Source organism: Ixodes scapularis, unplaced genomic scaffold (assembly GCF_016920785.2).
Source record: "Ixodes scapularis isolate PalLabHiFi unplaced genomic scaffold, ASM1692078v2 PGA_scaffold7__128_contigs__length_106722199, whole genome shotgun sequence".
In the NCBI taxonomy this organism is placed as follows: Eukaryota; Metazoa; Arthropoda; class Arachnida; order Ixodida; family Ixodidae; genus Ixodes; species Ixodes scapularis.
The window spans coordinates 19,253,150-19,272,520 of NW_024609882.1; the positions used below are offsets into that span (position 1 = coordinate 19,253,150).

General features: G+C 45.6%; 1 protein-coding gene across 1 annotated transcript in view; it reads right to left on the reverse strand.

Annotated features, from left to right (window-relative positions):
- LOC8033462 (chorion peroxidase) overlaps window positions 1–19,371 on the reverse strand; it is a 235,403-nt gene that overhangs the window by 10,780 nt on the left and 205,252 nt on the right. Inside the window, exons 6-10 of the mRNA XM_029970103.4 lie at window positions 11,585–11,752; window positions 10,942–11,043; window positions 10,728–10,850; window positions 834–1,072; window positions 326–458 (exon numbers count right to left, since the gene is read on the reverse strand). Coding sequence (XP_029825963.1) covers window positions 326–458; window positions 834–1,072; window positions 10,728–10,850; window positions 10,942–11,043; window positions 11,585–11,752 — 765 coding nt within the window. The remainder of the gene's footprint in view (window positions 1–325; window positions 459–833; window positions 1,073–10,727; window positions 10,851–10,941; window positions 11,044–11,584; window positions 11,753–19,371) is intronic.

The window sequence follows — 19,371 nt, forward strand, 5'->3', positions numbered from 1 at the left end:
GAAAGTTGTCCGCGAGTATAGGTGTCTTTCTTTTGTTTTGCTGACATTGGTAGCATGGATATTTTACAGTCAAAATAAACTGGTGAGCCAATTGATCACAGCTATTGAAATAAACGCTGCAGAAAAGGTCACGGGCTAGTGGAAGGAAAAAAACTGGATAAGCGTTAACCTCTCTGTTCGCCTTTTGTGCTGTATTTATTCCAAGAAGTTTTCGAACCAGAATAAAAAGAAAACGCCTTTTTAAGAACCGTTTCTTATTAAGCTCTCTGGTCATAATTGCAAATTGGAAGATAGTATTAGGGAGACTTTTGTTGCAGAGACTTACCAAGTTTCTCATGGAACTTGTTGTACCTCTCGGTGACATCTGGCAGCAAGCTGTGGCCGAATCGAAAGACAGCCGATTGGAAGGCTTGTCGGATGCCCGCGTTGACTTTGCTGCTGTAGCCGTCGTAGTAGCCCTGGATGGAGTCAATAGACGCCATTATAGCAGAAGGACTGAGTGCCTGAGTTTGCCTATCGTCAGATTACTGATTGGAATCAAATGGGACACTGACGGCCAATTAGATTTTTTTAAAGAATCTGCTTCGTATCTTTGGACCCGGCTCAGATGGCAGGCAAGACGTTTTAGGGTGGACCACAGTCGGGTTGCGTCATGGCATTACTAATGTTCTGTTAGTACATTTATTAGGACGCCATTGGTTGGCTGTACCATATTGCACAGTTTGGATGGTCTGTCAGGACATCAGTGCTTGGTTTTGAAGTTGGCCGGACAGAAATTTGTTTGTTATTTCTTTTCTTTGTGACGTCGACGCGTAGCTGTAGCGCGGCCTGACCTGGGAGGGTACCAGGCCGTATTTCTTGACGGTGTCCGGACCGATGATCATGGGTAGCCACTCGTTGATGACGATGTGCTGGACCTCGGCCACGAGCAGGTGCCGCGCCTCCTGGTACAGTGTCTCGTCGTCCCAGTGCGGGTTCATCTCTTGGAAGTGACCGGCGATCTTGTTGTGCTCACGCATCCACAGCGTGTGCATCACCGTCAGGGCCAGCTGCTCATTCACTCGCTCGTCACCTGAGGAGGTCGCGAAGAGAGAATCATTCGAGTACGCTTCCAGTAGCCCTCCACGAGTCGCCTGTGTGTGTCATCACGTTAACCCACACTGGCTGGAAGAGGGGGGGGGGGGGGGGGGGGGGAATGAGACACCATTTGGGGCATGTATCCATCCTCTGTTCTTATACCTCTGTTCAGGGTACAGGGGGAAAAGGGGGAAGTGGGTACAAATGTGGTGGACGTTTGGTTATTGGGAACTATGTGGTGAATTCAAACACTATTGTGTTCTGCTGTAAGCAGTATCCTCTTAATAATAATAATAATAATAAATGTCTTTATTTTGCCAACAGTTTACAGTTAAAAGGTGAAAAGGGATAGAAGCTGTAACACAGCTTGACTAGTCCCGAGCCACCTAAATAGCAGTTGAGACGCGGGCACCAAATTATTTACATATGATTAGGACATAAATGAAAACTTGAAGAGATCCTTACACGAGAGAAAAATTGATTAGTGTCATCGTATAATGCAACTTCAGTTTGAACAGACTAGCATTAGTAGACAAAACGAGGCAGAAAACAACTTCAACGTAGCCCCCCAAATTAACACTTCTATTCGTTTTGGTTTAAGATGAGTATATCAACACTTAGCTTCTATTAGATTTGGTTTGAGACGATTATGATTAATTCCCGCACGTTTCTCACCGACACCTTGTTAAGTTCTATATTTTCCCTACTGAACTTCTTCAGTGTAGTCGGAAGGGTGTATGATGTAGTGTATTGTCCGTAATTAGTTCTAAAAAACGGTATTTCCATGGTTCTACAGTTCGCGTTGGAGATGCATACACCTTTTTTGTTAGGTTTGCTAAGTCTTCGAGATAATGTTGAGATTGATTTTTTCTACCATATATTTCGAACATAAACGATATTTGTATAAATCAAAAATTTTCATTGCTTTAAGTTGATTGAAAACAATGTTCATTGGATAATCCAGCGTAACATGAGAAATGTTTCTTAATATTTTTTGTGATATAAATATATTTTGAAGATTGGTATATGTAGTGGTTCCCCATATAAGATGGCCATAATTTATATGCGAGTGAAATAATGAATTATATAATAATAACTTTGTTTTAAGAGGCAAGATGCGTTTATGACAATATAAAATACCAACGACGCTTGATAATTTAGATACTATTATATTATTATCATCGTCCCATTACATGTTTTCCTGAAAAAGAAACACAAAAGAACCTAAAGTTTTAAATGTGGGTGCAATTTCAAGTTTCGAAGAATATAGAGAAATGTCTTCAGTAATGTAGACATATTTATTTCTTGGTTGAAATAAGACTGCTTTTGTCTTACTGGCCTTCATTTTTAGACCATTACATTTACTCCAACTATCAAGTTTTTGTAATATTTCGTTGGCGTCACGTATCAGCTCTGTGGCGTTTTCTCCAGTAAAAAATAAACTAGCATCATCAGCGTAGATAAAAGAAACCTTTGTTGAACTTACGTTTACTATGCCGTTTATATAGATATTGAATAATAAAGTCCCTAAAATACTCCCTTGGGAAACGCCGGACTTGGTCGGTTTTATTTCAGATGACTGACAATGTATATCTACATATTGTCTGCGGGAAGACAAATATGAATTTAACAGAGGTGACACTTGGCCACGAAATCCATGCTCATTTAGAGAGAAATTAGCATTTATTGAAAGGAAGACAGCGAGGTCAGCCAGCGCTTTGTGCCGGCTTGCTACGCTGTGAAAGAAGATGAAATTAAAAAAAGAAAAGGAAATAAAAAGAAATAGTATAGACAAAGATAGCAAAGATACGAAGAAAGAAGATAAAGAGATGAAAAGAAAAAAAAATGCGCACGCACACAATACACACACACATACAAACTCACAAAACTGTTATGTTGGCAAGTGTCGGCTCACTTTGCAGCACACTGGACTGCAGTTCCTTAAAGTGTTTGTTGAAGATGTGTCTTCTTAATGAAACGTAAAAGAGCTTCAGTGGCCTTGTAACTGTCTGCAGTGGAAGGCCAGGGTCCAAACAGAAGCTTCAAGTCCACCTGGTCCTCTTCCTTTAATTTCAGGCGAGTCTTCAGTGCGGTCCTTTCAATACTGTAATCCCCGCAGGCACACAGGACGTGTTCGATGTTATGAATTGTTCTACACGATGAACAATCGGAAGATTCAGCTTTGCCAATTTTATGAAGATAATATTTAGTATATGCAACATTGAGCCGCAAACGATGTAACACCGTCTCAAGTTTCCTTGGTAGTCCTCGTGGTATCCGGAATTCGAGTTTAGGATCAATACGATGAAGGCTGTAATAGTGATATTGTGGATTTTCCCATAAAGATAGTGAGATTTCATTTCCGATAGATTTGATTAAATGATTGGCATCAGATCTTGAAAACGGAATAGATACAGAAATTGTGCTCTCGTGGGCGTCTTTAGCGGCTCTATCGGCGCACACGTTTCCAATTATCCCGGAGTGGCCCGGTATCCACTGCAAGATGAAGTGATGTCCTTGATTCGATGCATACTGAATAGCCTGTAAAATATCATGGACTAGTTGTGAGTTAATGTTGTCTTTTCTTATCGAAGATAGAGCGTACAACGCAGATCTGGAGTCGACAAGTATTGCCCAACATCGTGGGCTTTCAGTGCCCGCGTGTACAACAGCTGCACGAATAGCTGCTAGTTCTGTCGCTGTTGATGAGGTGGCGTGGCTTAGTTTAGCCTTTATGTATGTGGCTGTGGATGGAATGTATACCCCCAGGGCTGAAGATGTGGGAATTGTAGAACCATCGGTGTAGATATGAGTAAATGACTCGTAAGTTCTTTGAATATATTCGAGAGATATCTGTGTAATTACCGGGGAAGGAGCTGAATTTTTTTTAGTGATTCCTGGTATGCTTGTTCTTATTTCCAAGTGAGGGTACTTCCAAGGTGGATATTGTGGAATCGCAGCTGCCTCAATTGAACTTGGCATATAGTCTTCTAGTACCATAATAACTTGCGCAAAGCCAGATGATGGTCTATATTTGACAATGTCTACCAGGTGGTGTTTATACACTCTGGTTTTGTGTCGTAGATGAGCTCGCAGTGTTTCTTGCGTCCTTAATATTGCGGGAGATTTCGCACGAGATTCCGCCAGAGTTCCAGAGGTGGAGGTACATTTTGGCAATCCAAAGCAGGCACGAAGTGCTTGAGCTTGCGCGCTTTCAAGTTCTTTAAAACAAGACCGCGAGACACGTTGCATGACTGGCAAACTGTAGCGCATAAGACCGACAAATAGAGCGTTATACAGAGCCATCAGCGACGATACAGAGCATCCCCATCTGGTTCCACTGATCATTTTGATTATATGTGTAAACGAGGTGAGCTTTTTCTTTAACCGTTTAATATGGGGTCCCCACGTCATTTGCCTATCGAGACTCACGCCCAAAAATGCATGTTCGGAGACATATGGGATTGTGATTCCTTCTAAGTTAATGGGGTATCTGTATGTTTGTTTCATTGTAAACGCCAACGCCGCAGACTTCTCTGGTGATATGTACAAGCCTCGGCTGCTAAGGTACCGTGCGGCAATGTTGAGGGCTTTTTGTAGCCTGGCTCTGTTTATATATAAAGACTTGCTCGATGACCAGAAACATATGTCGTCAGCGTATAAAGATACATGCACAGAAACAGGGAGTACCTTCAGAAGGCCTATAAGGCATATGCTGAACAGCATTGGACTGAGTACCCCACCTTGGGGAACCCCCTGTTTGACCTCATGGAAGTCAGTGTTGCCATCTTGTGTTGATATATAGACTTTTCGTTCTTTAAGGTAGCTGGAAATCCATGTAAATAAGCGCCCTCCGAAACCAATCGCCTTCATGTCGGAAAGTATGGCCTCGTGTTCTACCGAATCGAAGGCTGCTTTTATGTCAACGAATACTGCGGTGGTGACCTGCTTGACTGATTTCATTTGCTCTATACTAGACACTAGATCTATAACGTTGTCAATACTGCATCTGCCACGTCGGAAACCATTCATGGATGAAGGATAAATGCATCTATTTTCAAGATCCCACTCCATGCGTGCAAGCAGCATGCGTTCCATTATTTTGCTTATGCAGCTAGTTAATGCGATCGGGCGATATGAATTGATATCGAGTGGTGGTTTCCCTGGTTTGAGAATTGGTATTACGCGAGCGATTTTCCAATCTTGGGGTATAATGCCAGTCTCCCATGAGGTATTGAATAAAGTGAGTAGGGCCATTCTAGCAGTTTCCCCCAAGTGACGTAAGGCTGAGTAGCGTATGCCATCTGGACCTGGACAGGACTTAGTGTTGGATGTAGCAAGTGCTATGTCTAGTTCCTTCAAGTTGAAACGGTCGTCCATAGAATTACATGCACTTACAGGGACGTGACCATCTGGGGCACCCTTGCTGTGATTGTTACCGGAGGGGCAGCTTGTAATCTTTATGCAGAACTCTTCTGCCACGACTGTTTCGGGTATTTGCCGTCTCAAAGAAATGGCTCTGAAGGGGTGAATTTGCTTTGGCCTTACGCTGAGGCTTCGCGTGATGTGCCATATTCGGGTAGTTGGCTTCCTGGGATCAAGGCCGGAACTCAGTGACCTCCAGCGTCTTCTTGAAAGTTTGTCTAAGTGCCGCTGTACACGTTTTTGTGCTCGTCTGGAAGCCTGAATATCTTCAACGTATTGTGTTTTTCTTGCTTTTCGTTCAGCCCTTCGACGGATGGCACGAAGACGCTCATATTCTCCATCAACCGTTGTCTGCGGGTTTGTCACGTTGAAATATTTTGTTGCTTCTGAAGTGGAAGATGTTATGGCATTCACAAAGGATTCTGTTCCAGTGAGCATAAAACTGACAGCTTCCATTTTTTTCTTGAAATATTTTCCAGTCGGTAGAAGGTACCGAGAAGCGTTGTTTGGAACAACGCAGACCTCTCACTGTGGTGTATGTCGGTGCATGGTCACTTCCGTGAGTTTCAATGTCAGCGAACCATGTAGTTTCTTCAGCAAGACCTGAAGATGCAAACGAAATATCTAAAGGGCTGTTCACTGATGCACCTTTAAAGAATGTAGGACTTCCATCATTTAGTATTACGAGATCATGGTTTAGCGTAATTCCAAGTAATGCCCTTCCTCGAGCATTATTCCTCGCACTTCCCCACAGTGTGTGGTGAGCATTAAAATCTCCTGTCAGAAGACGTGGTGGCGGGGTTTGTTGGAGAATAGCTTCAAGTCTCTTAGTGTCAAATTCTGCTCGAGGAGGTATATAACCAGTTATAACACTGAATGAGATATCGCCTTTTTTTATAGTCACAGCAATATATTCATTTGTCCTATGGGACGAAATATTGTGCTCAATAAATGTGAGATCTTTTCGAATGCCGAGTAATACTCTGCTAAGACCGGTTTCTCTGTGGGAGTGAAGAAGCTCATAACCAGATAATCTGATGTTAGGTCCTACTCTTGATTCCGAAATCGCTACTACAGGAAATTTGTGTTTGAAGAGGAATTGCCGAAAATTTGACAGCCTATTTCGAAAACCTCTTGCGTTCCATTGAAGGACAGTGGCCTCACTTCGTAATTTATCTAGTGACACCAGAGCATCACGAATGGAAGGACAGCATCAATCAACGTAATAAGCGCTTTGGCTATAGGCGAATCCCAAGAGCAAAGAAGATTGCGGATGACATTGACAACTGTCTGAATCTTGGCCTCAGACATTGGTGGTTGCTGTCGTGTAGACTTCTCTTCGGGTCGTTTGGTTTCTCCTTCTGATTTGTCCGTGGATTTTGAAACTTGTGTGGGAAGAGTTGGAAATTCATCTTCACTGTTCCACTTGATTGGGGGACTACTCGTGTTTTTCTTCGCGTTTTTCTGCAGGTGTCTCAGGCTGGACTGCTTGGCTGATGAGGAGTCTTCGCTCGTTGGGAGTTCTTGAGCTGCAGATGGTTTCTTTTCCTTTGACGCAGTCGTTTTAGGGGTCTCTTCTGCCAGTTGTTCTTTCGATGAGAGCAGCGCCGCTTTCGCGGACGCATAGCCAACTTTAGCTTGGCTCTTGTACTTGTATATCTTTTGTTCTCTTTGGTATGCCGGACAAAGATGAGATGTCGAGTCATGAGCTTTGCCGCAGTTCGTGCAGAGGGGGTTGTCTGCATTGCAGCCGGTGCGTTCATGTGGTCCTCCACAGCGTGTGCAACGTGACTCTTCCGTGCACGCGGTTCGAATGTGTCCAAACCCATTGCATTTCGAGCATTGGCGAGGTTTCTCTACAAACGGTTCCATCCTGTATCTTGTATATCCAATCGTGATGTATTCCGGCAAAATGTCTGTGTTGAGGACAACCTTAACAACTTGGGACGTGCCTAGCCGACGAACGGAGATAACAGGCGCCGTAGCTCGTATAGCCACCTGAAGTTCCGTGTCGTTTATGTCTGACGGTACTCCGTATACAACTCCGATGGCCGATTCACGGGGAAAAGGCTCGTAGGCCTGGACAGGGATGCCTCCGATGGTGGTCAGTGCAAGCAAAGCTTTTGTCGCATCTCTGTTTCTCGTGTCTATAGCGAGTAGATTCAGCCTTCGGTTTGGCCTGACAAGGATAATTCCATCTGGGGCAGTCATCTCTAGCTTCTCGGTGATTTTCAGCGGATTAATTGTGGCGATTATTTTGGATGGATCTTTTGGCTTCAGTACCACTACAAGGTGGGGATGTTCTTGTTTCGTGTTTCTGACGGTCTTATTACTTGTCTCGGAGCTGCTGGAGGCTTTGCGTTTTTTGCGACTCTGGACCAGGTTATATGGGTCGGAATCGTCACCGGGATCGTCAGAGATGCTCTCGTAGTAGGAGATTGTGCTCGAAGCACTTGACGTACCCATAGGCAGATCTTCCATTTCGACTGAAGGTATGTCCTGGCCGGAGGAAGGGCCGGCCTCGGCCATGGCAGATGAGCGATCGACTCAATTCGAAGAAAATGTTGCCTTTGGCTGGCCAGGGAGGTGAGAACTTTGATTAAAAAGGAAAAATATAGAGACGAGCTCAGGATCAGCAACGATAAGTTCGACTTCTTCTTCCTTTTTCCCCATGCTCATTTAATATCCTAATTAGCGAATTATGATCCAGGTAGTCAAAAGCGTTAGTGAAGTCGACGTATATACCGAGAGTAAGGTTTTTTATCCCCAAAATATTTAAGTATATGTTCTTTTTGGGCTAAAAGAGCGAGTTCGATGGAGCAATATTTACGGAAACCAAATTGACATGAACTTAATATGTTGCGTTTATCCGCAAATGTTATCATTCTAAGGTTTATAATTTTTTCTAGGCCCTTTGGAAGTACCGATAGGATTGAAACGGGTCGGTAATTACCTACGTCATTTTTATCACCATTTTTATATATGACTGTTACTTTAGCTAATTGCATTCGACTGGGAAATACTCCGGCTAGCAAGCATAGATTAAAGATGTACGTTAAGCAAGGAGAAATGAGATCAATAACATGCTTAACCAGCGTGATTTGGAATCACAACTTTTACTATTTTTGAGCGCATTAAAGACAGATATGACATCTGTATCAATGATAGGCGTAAGAAACGTTGATGCATCGCTTTGAAAATGTATATACTTGCACGCATCTGACTCGGGGCTTTCTTTAACGAGGCTAACACAATAATGATTAAATACATTTGCCAATGCTCGACCTGATAACTCCTGGCCATTGTTGTTTATATTTTCTATTTGTTTCGGCGCACAGGAACGACCCAAGACAGAATTTAGTTTTTTTTTTTCTATACAACGTGGATTTCGTTACTACACCTTATAAAGAACTCACAAAAATACACTTCTCTAGCATTTCGAAGTTTTTTTGTTTAGTTGGTTTTGATACAGTTTAAAAATTTTCAGTTTTTCGCATTCTCTGATTTTTACGAATTTATTATATAGCGCATTTTTGGTACGAATTTTTGTGAGTAATTTTTTTGTTATCCATGGTTTACGACTCTTTTTAGAAGTATGTAGTAATTTATGTGGAAAACAATTTTCATATAGTTTCTGAAATTCATTCAGAATCAAATTATATGCCGCATCGGCGTTCATTTCTTGAGGGACGTCGTTCCAGTCCAAACAAGACAGCTTCTGTCCAAAATCGTTTAAGCTATCGGGCGTTACGTTTTGTAATTTAATTGACTGATTATTCTGTTTTTTTCTTATTTTTGTTTGCCATTTTATTTTGTATACACGAAAATATCCCTAAGTGATCACTTATTTTGGCTATTACGACGCCAGATTTAGTGTATGATTCATCAAAACTTGTGATAAACAAATGGAGTAGTGTCGATGATTCAATAGTAATGCTTGCTGCCGAAGATATCGTATTAACATATCCGCTGCCCCTCGATCTAATCATATGAACCGTAGAATTGGTCGTGTCCAGATAAGCTGATATTCTGGTAATCGAGCATCGGGTAAGTGGGACATGTTACAAGGTGATGGGATGTTCCTTCCGACCTGTACGTCCGTATTACCGTTGCAAGTCTTGCTCTGCAAGTATCAGCTACTCTAGTGAACAATATAGAAGAGCCCTTGTTCGCGCGTTTTCTTTGTAATACAACTGGTATCTGCAGGAACTGCAAACGTCTGAAGTCTGCTGCATTCTTGCGAGAAGCAGTTTGATGATATACATACGTCTTCGTTTTTCCTTGTCTGCAAGAGGGTCCACTCAACAAGCTCGTCGCAAGAACCGTACCGTCATGGGTCAAGCCTGAATCAGATCAACAGCATCAGAGCACAAGCCGTACTGTTTTGCCTAAATTGAGTCGCTTGAAATTGCAGACGCTTCGCTAGTTGTGTAATTTGCCAACGTCCTCGAGTAAGTTTACATCGATAGATCGAATGGTGAGCTGGAGTTGGAGGTATCCTAGAGCATAGGACTGTCGGACCAGTAGCTTACTCGGTAATGACCTGTAATTGAGAACCTATATCGGCGGCCTTCCTTGGCTGTGTTTCAAGAGAATTGCCCGCACAGGCATCAGCGAAACAATTTACTTCCTTCCATTTTAAGTATGATCGCCGCCGATAGCTGATGGCGCCATCAAGCAGTGTCAAAAGCATAACATCACGGCATCCGCGGCTTTTCATCTGTGTGCTGTCATGCGCTAAGCCAATCAAGCGCAGGGCTCATTCACGTTTTTGGTTGGTTGTGGTCCAACATGCCCTGATGGATCAGTCTATTTTTGACACCTTAAGAGAGCGTTCGTTTTCTTAATCGTGTTGAGCGAGTTCCTCCCGGTTACGACCCTGACCAACCTTTTCACGTCGCGTCACTGTGCTCTTCTTTCTTTTTGAAGGGCCATTGTGTTTGAGAAGATAGAGGGTTTGTATTCGCTGCCGCGATTTAGTCGGTGATTGCCGCCGCGGGCTCTCATAATTTTTTTTCTGGTGCTGTGTCGACAGTGATCTCGCAGTGGACCATCAAGAGAGTTTAGAGGCGCCTTGGAAGCAAGATTGTTACTTGCTGGCGGATTGCCCTCAAGACAGCTCCTTAGCAGGCTTCGGCCTGTGGCGGAACGTAACTGGACGGAAGTGTGCCCTTCGATTGCGAATCACGGTGATCGCGAGAGTGAACGATGAAGGATGTACTTGCCAGCGTCGAAGCAGTACAGGCTCCTGGGTCTGGCCATGCATCCTACGTCGGCTTCTACGGTCTTCATCGGCAGCATGTCCTTGAGGCCGAGGTCGCGGTACAGGGGAGTGCTCTTGAGACGGCCTACAAGACGTGAACGTGTGAGCGACACGGTACGTTATTGATGTGTCTTTGATCTGCGCTTGCGAGCGTATGGAGAGAAAAAATCGTTTACCTCCGCTGAACTCCCGAAGTCTGCTGGCAATCTCCTGGGTGCCGCCGTAAACGAATCCGGCGTCGATGAAAGAGGAGAGTGTGTTCATCTGAGATCGGGGTCCTGGTTGGGGAATCAGAATCGTTTGTTGGTCGAGTGATGAAGAGCGTTGATAAGATGGTACTTGGGCCTTATGTACTTCGTTTATCTTCACTTCACAAACATTGGAAGGAATAAGGCCCCAGCGAGCCAATCGGAGCATTGAAGCGAGTCACGTGACTGTACCATAGCAGTGCGCTCCTCCAGTGGTGCTTTGTTACGTGATTCGCTGCGTAGCTCTGATTGAGTCATGGCGACCGTAGCTTTTGTCTTTGCAAAGCTATGCCGAGAAGAAATGTTGTACTTGATGTGGGTGAACAGTTCAGTAAACGGAGACGAAGAAAGACAACCATAACATAGCAAAGCTGTGTCTGCATAAATACACAGCCCAAGAAAGGCTGTGTATTTTCTTCGTCTGCGTTTACTGAGCTCTTCATCCCCGTCACGCACAACATATACCAGTTGGCCCAATTTGCAACGTGAGTGCTGAACTGTTTCGCAAGTGACCTTTCGGCCCACGAGGTAAGAGTATACCTCTAGGGTACCACGGCGGGCTTGCACTTACCGAGCGTACAAGAAGGCCTGAGTCCAGCAAGGATCCTGGCGAAGTCCAGGCACTTTCTGTTGAAGAACTTGTAGAAGGGGTCGTCGTGAGGGATGTCGATGCCCATACAGTTAGGGTGACGGTCCTCGGGCGCGTACTTGCAGCACTCGATGTCCTGCCTCTCGGTGTCTGCAAGGGGGCAAACAAAGAAGCCTTCAGCAATGACCTATATGCGTCCGAATCGAGGCAAGCGACTCTGCCACGTTGTATCTACCCATAAGAATGATCTGCATAATTTATGGGTCTATTAAAGGGACCCGGAAAGGGAAGTTAGCTGTCGGGTACCGGACGACCCTTCTCTGTCGCGTTTGATCATCTCGATAGCACGGCATCGGTTCTCCGTGTGGCGCCTCAGCTTCTCAAAATGGCTAAAACGTTTTTTTTTTTTTTTGTGAGGATTTATATTTTTTTATTTCACCTCCGGCACGCTCAGTTAAGTGGAATATTCGTGGCCAGTAGGTACAATGATCTAGTATGTATCGTCGTCAAAAGACAAAACCGTCTGGTTGAGGGGAAACATGGGTTGTTGAGGAGGAAGCTAGTGTGCGCCCGGTGATGTGATTAGTGTTCCAAAGGGATTGCCCTACTACTTTGTGATGTACAGTATATTTTAATTTCTAAGAAAACTCTGCAAACATAGTGCCACAAAATGCATTGACCTTTTTCAATACAAATACAAATAACTCGGGTGCCGCCCCCCCGGCTGGGCCGCTATAAATCAGCGTGCTATTCCATTCAAGCATCGTACCGAACACGACGGTGTTCGGATTTCGCAATAGTTCCCATTACTCGAGGAGCTGTATGGGCTCGTAAGTTGACTCCGTTAGGTGCGCTTTTCTCCGGGTACTGGTACGCGGTGGGGAAGCTACACCCGCGGAATGGACAGTGCGCATCTCGCTTCTCAACACTGCAATGAAAAGAGTACAACATTCTTAAAACCCAAGACGGAGGCTACAAAGTGTTTATTCTGATCTTAATCGTAACGTGCTTATTTTTAACACAAGTCGGCCAAAGAAAGAGAGAGAGAAAAAAAGTATCTAACGTTTTCTTTAGCTACGAAAATTCCGTGTTTTTCTCTGGCCTAGGCGCTATAGGCGAATACGAGTTGATGCTACACATTCGGTGTGGTTTTAGAGGAAAGACATATTCGCCGGACGACAGAGCTTTGTTCTCTCTACGCGGGGAACATATATCGGCCACGGGTGATGGCGACGCATGCGTAATAAGCCCAAACAAAATCGCGTCCATTCCACGCCGTCCCGCCACCCGCCGCGCGCATTTTCCTTTTCCGCCCGCGTTCCGGGGACGGGTCGGCGTAATGGACCCCGCTTTCGAGCGAACGTTCGAGAACCCGTTTCCCGAACTCGGAAGAACGAGCACGAAGAAAAAAGCGCCGTCGGTCGTCCACCTAAAAGGAGCGCCGTTACATTCCGCGGTTACCCCGTAAGCTGGACCAGGGCCGACGTTACAAGCCGTCCCGACCAATCCGGGCACTTCGAGCGCATCACCTCAATGTGACGTGGCACCTCTTTGCTCGTCGCTTTGTTCAACAGGCAGAATCAGGCGGCACTATGGGAACTTTGAGGCCGCGCTGTCGTGCTCTCTTACAAAAGACACGGGCACTCGCTGCAAACCCGACGCCAGAATTATTTGCGTACACACGCCCGAAGCCCGACTGAACGCGATTACGCCGATAGCCGTCGGTGCGGCGGCGCAAAAACGTCGTCGACGCGGACGTACGCGGACCCCCCTATAATTGACCGTGTGCACACGCGACCCGCGCTAAATTTCGGGCCGAGTTCCTCCTCGGCTGCTTGGAATGGGAAGCGTGTAGCGAAACGAGGAGGGATCGAGGAAATAAGACAAAGAGAAAGTAACAAGGAGAAAAAAAAATGTGTGTGTGTGTGTGTGGGGGGGGGGGGGGGGGGGGGGGGGCGAAGGGGGGGGGGGGGATAAAAATCGGACGTCGTCGCATTATATGCGTGGTGGAGAGACTCGAACGAAAGCTGCAACGGTCGCTCTTTTCAGGACTGCAGGGTGCCTCGGGAGGGGTTGAGGCCCCTGGAATACGGGACGCCGATCTGTAGGCAGTGACTATTTTAAAATGTCGTCGGATCGGGCTTCGAGCGATCGTCGCTCGCTGATTGCGAGTGTGTGTGTGCGTGCGTTTGGTCGTATGCGGGCGCGTTTTTGAAATGATGGATGGTGAGATGAACAGAGGACTATTTTAGGAGTATTGGTGAAAAGGGGGGGGGGGGGGGGGGGGGGTGCAACGACGTGTGTGTGTGTACGAGTGGATGTAATCTCTTCCGCGAGCTGGACATTGTGGCGCGACTTAGGTGTTGCCGAACGGAATATTTTTGAGCGCGATGTTTGGTGGGGTTCGGTTTCTATTGTGGGTTTCCTATTGTGCTGCGCTTGATCTATCATTTTTCTCTTTTGTCTCGGCCCTGTCTTCGATCGACAGTCGAGAAACTCGCCGCGCACTTCCGAGCGCCCCCAACTTGTCTTCCTTGTCTTTGTGTAACAATGTTTTCTACCGTTACAACGTTAGAAATAACCGAATTAACGGCGACGCGACGGTGCCCCTGAGGAAAATTGTTTCGTAAATTTAGCACACTTCCAGTTTTTTTTTGTTTTTTGTTTGTTTTTTGTTTTGGGTTTACGAGCCTAATTCTTTTGGTACATTTTTGCAGGATGCTCTTGAATATACGTGTATACGTGCAATGTTGCGTGACCCGCAAATAGTTTGTTTCCTATACGAAGCCCGCATTTTGTTACAGCGGAGCTGGGCGAGTTTCCCCAGTGTCGTGTCCGTCAGCAAACAAATGATGACACGAAACTCCGGTTGCCGCCGTCGCTCATAGATGGCGGTAGCTGTCCAACCTTTCCACTCTAGCTTGCCGACTTACGGCCGGCCATTACTTCATTCCCACCATAGTACAGATTCGCTGGTCTTCCTTCTTCACCAAAGCGGAAAGGCTGAAAGTTCTTTTTTTTTTTTTTTTTTTCCACTCTTCGATAAAGCGAAGACCTCGCCGTCGGTACGGGAAGGCAATCGTCTTTACGTGACTTCTTCTGAGGACCGCCCCGAAATATAAAAAAAAAAGGCGCCCCCGTTCCAGCAACACGATCTACTTTGGGAGTCGGCACGGAGCGGTGGTGCCTTGGCTTTCGCGTGCGCGGCGGGTCGAACCAGTTTGAAATGTGACTATGGTAGCTGAGTGTGTACGGCTCTGCTGGGCCTAGATTCGTATCGCGCGAAATATTCGATATCAGATATTACAAACATGCGCACTACATTCTCTGTGTTTCGTTCGCAAGAGCGTTTCGTGGCCGCTTCATCCGCCGTTACACTATGGAGCTGCGGCTTTGTGAATCCGATAGAATTCCAGCTGTGACTTACTGCTTTTATTTATTTTATTTTGCTGTCGTCGTTGTTCTTGTTGGTTTGCTCGTTTCAGAATGTCCATACGAAGGCCAGTATATACATCATCACCACCGCGTGCAAACGACTTTAACGGGGAGTTGGTGTTAAAACTCGACTAGGAGATCAGATCAGGCCGGAATTTTAATTCCCAACCCAACCCGGCCCGATAAGGTCCCGACCCGAACCAGGCCCGAGCCCGGTTGTTATTTGTAATGTGAGCCGTGCCCGAGCTCGGCCCGAACCCACCCTTTTTGTCAAAAAGACTCGAGGGATCGCTTAAGCTTCGCCTTTAATACCCGTGCCACACGGGCAACTCAAATGCCATTTACAACGAATGACATTTGTGTGATCGGCGAATCAGCTCGCAATCTCTAGCTCGTGGAATGCGCCACGCCCGGAGTGTCGCGCGCTGATTGGCCGTCCGCTCAAATGTCTTTCGTTGTGAATGGCATTCGAGTTGCCCGTGTGGCACGGGTATAAGAGTGGAACGCGATAGCGTTATCGGGTCCCGTTCGCAGAGCGTTATTCTCATATAGTAAACGTGTGCTCGTTGCCAAGCCCTGGAAGCGTGTGTGCGTGGTCTAGTCGGTTTCCGCTAAATTTTCAGCTAGATTTGGCACGAAAACTTTCCGCTAAATTTGGCGGGCAAATCTTCCTCTAAATTTGGCGGGAAAATGTTCCCGCTAAATTTAGTGGCTAATTCCCAGAATGTAACGCGCGCAGTCACGTGTCATGTCAAACGTGGCTGCGCGCGTTGCATTATGGAATTGTTTGGTCCCACCGACGGTGACGCCGACGCAAACTTTGACGCCGACGCCGGATTTTCTGCGGTACGAGCTGCCTGACACTATCGCGTTAAAATGTATTTTTCGACTGGCTAGCTCAGCATTTTCTGAAACGGAAGAACGCCCTTCTCGGGGACGAAACTAAACGGCACATAAAAATTAAGAAAAAAAAAAAAAAAAAAGAAGCGAGAAAGCGTTTGGTGGGGATCGAACCCTGTACCCTTTCGCTGTGAATTTGATGCCGATTGAAAAGGAAGCGAGGTTATCGAGACGTTGCCTTAATTCTGTTCCCTTCTCTTCTACTCTGGATTCTTTGTATTCTCCACGCAGACTCAGCCTGTTTATGACGACGCGGGTGATTTAATCCTCGGCTGATGTTCGGAACAATACACGACATATTCTGTGTTAGTACCTCTGCCTTACTCCAGATAGTGCGGAACAAGGCTTCACGCCTTGCCACCAATATATAGTTTTTGTTTCATATAAAGCTCCACCTTTGATTTACGGAGCACGATTCACAGCAAACCAAATTTATTTCTGATTATATTTATATGCTTTAAAAAAAATGCCAACAAAGCTATATTTTATTTACGCTGAGAAACCGTCTCTAGGGTGATCGTGCGGGTATCAGAATACTAGTTCGATTTTCCGAAATTTCACCACTACTTCTAGTGAGTAAAACTAGGGGGATGTAACCACACAGAGTAAATTATTTTACGTGTAATCTTGTAAGCAAACAGACTTAGTTGGAAAACTTGCGGAGGAATTTAGTTCCCATCACGTGGTAATTCCCGCGAATATACTATGGAGCACGATTTATAAAGACCAGGAAACGGAAACCGGCTCGCTATAAGCCGTAGATCATTCCGTAGATACGCAGCACCTCCCGTCGACTTTTCGACGCACAACGACAAATGGATGTACGGCTCATGATGGAGTATACCATCAATAGAAGGAGCGGAAACTTGTTTGGGCAGCATTTTGCGATTTCATAACGCGAAAAAAAGGCAGGACGATAACAAAACATCGTACGTGTCGGGGTTAGGATGTGTTCACTCCGTATTTTGTAAACTCGCAGGGGTAAACGAAAAGGAATCGAGCCACTTCCAGGACGTACGGAACGTACGGGCCGACCCGAACGTACACATCGGAGCAACCCCACAATTCCCCACTCCGCACAGCAATGTGGGATTGACAAGAGTTCTTGTAAGATATCATACATCTGATGTACGATCAGTCTGATTGCTGCTTTATATAGGTTCTATAACGGTAACGTTTATGATAGCGAAAACGAAATAACGACGTCGTAAACTAATTGAAATGTTATTTTGAGATCCTGATGCAAACAGAGATAGGTGATAAACTACAGCCACTATATGTTTTGCGGGCGCACGATGCGCCATGAAAAGACTCACTTTTGAGTAGAGAGCAGTTGAGTAAAGCGCTAATCCAGAGGTTGATCTTTTTTTTTTTTTTTATCGTAAGAGCGAAGTTGAAGATAAAAGCGCACCGCTAAGGTGCTTCGATCAACGCGTGCGCTGCAATAATGCATATGGCTTACTCTCGTAGCTGGATTCGCTGGCAGTTGTGGTGAAACAGAGAATACATATAGTTCGTTTCTCTTTCTGTGTGAAATCAAGATGTCTCATCACCAATACGTACCAACTAGCTCAACTAAAAAGCATGTAGCTATATTGTTCGAGTTGAAGCACCTTCCGAATTGTGCGAGGAATCACAGATTTCGCGTGCAGATTCCGTCAATGAGCAAACCAGTATTTTCAGAAGTGCTGCGAGTCATTAGGTTGTAGGAGATTGGTACATGTTAAAAAAAAGCGAAACATTGCTGAAACATACGAACACAAAGAACAAAGTGCACTAATAAGGTGTTGTTTTCGTGTAAAGTTACTCAACAGTATAGTTCTTAAGCAACATAATCTCCGATCGTGCGAGGTGGTTACATATATGTACGTATTTATAACACTGAAGGGATATTTATATTAAATAAATATTTATAACTCTCGCTCAAATTAAGCTTCAACGCTCGCGTAATTTACGAGTGTATATAAGTACTCGGCAAGTCCAAAGACGCCGTGAGAAGTATCCGTGACTGCGGGGTCCGAAGTATCATCGTTCGGACGTTGTTCCTGCTTCTTTGAAATCATCAATATGTATGAACCCCAACCGTTTTTTCTTGTGTGTGTGTGTGTGTTTTTGTTGCTTTGATCCTCTAGGAACGTCAGGGCGCTCATTTGGGAGGGCTCGAATTTCTCCGTCGCGTATGCCAACGCACGCACTTGGTTACACACAGACAAACAGACCCTGACAGACGTCGGAACTGAGTTTTCCTTCCTGTTGGCGCGGTTCGTAAGCGATTAGCCTGCTTGCGGCCCGCCGTCCCGCTTTTGGGAACATGGGGGTTGAATATATATATGCTTCTTGGATGGGACGCGGTTTCCCACGGGTTTGAAGCGATCGGAACGCGTGTCGGTGGTTATTTAAGGCGTGCGGATTCTTTTTTTCTTCATTACTTTTTTGCTGGAATTAACGATGTGATGTTAAATGAGTTTCTAATGAGGTCAGTGATGTCGAATGAACAAAGACGACGAGCGCCGTGACGTTGCACTTTTGGCGCCGCCTGGTTGGCCGCGTCGTATACATCGTGGCGCCGGCTGCGGACGGGGACCTGTCCGGAGGGGGGGGAGGAGGAGGAGGAGGAGGAGGAGGAGGAGGGAGGGAAAGGGGGAAGGGGGAGGGGGGATTTGTTTATGGTTATTATTATTATTTACTATAACTGAATCAAAATATGGGCGTATTATTTTAGGGTGGTTTAGTCTTGTTGATCTGTGCGGCGCTGGGAATAAACCGTATTCACGTCGCTGGCCAGAACTGTTATGGGATAGTAAATCAAGAAACTTTAGCCTGCGATTTGACGGCGCAGTTGGAGCGGGCTCAGCTCCAGCTGTTTAAGCATATTAGTTACGGATGATGATGGCCGATAGTCTGAGGAGATAAACCTACACTCTAAAAAAAAAGCCCGTGATTCTGCTTTCCCGCGCAACACTCGGGGAGCCAATCACCGCAACGTACGGAGGCAGCTCAGAGAATGACGATGCCGAAACACACTCTAAAAAAAGCTCGTGCGTCTGCTTTCCCGCACAACACTCGGAGAGCCAATCAGCGCAACTTACGGAGGCAGCTCAGCGGATGACAATGCCGAAACATATAGTTGTGACATTAAGCAATGAAAAACGTCACGTTTGCATTGCTTAATGTCACAACTCAGTCCGCGTTTCTTGGTCTAAACATATGCTTCGGCATTGTCATTCCCTAAGCTGCCTCCGTACGTTGCGGTGATTGGCTCTCCGAGTGCTCTGTGTGAAAGTAGACGCACAAACTTTTTTTAGAGTGTAGCAGCAAGACGTGGAAACCGCTCCACCTCCGTGATGTTTTTGACGAAGTGTGGGCACACGTTAAGAGTACTCAAGGACTGGTGGGACTAGAGAACGATATAGGCAACCTGCAATGCTGTTTGG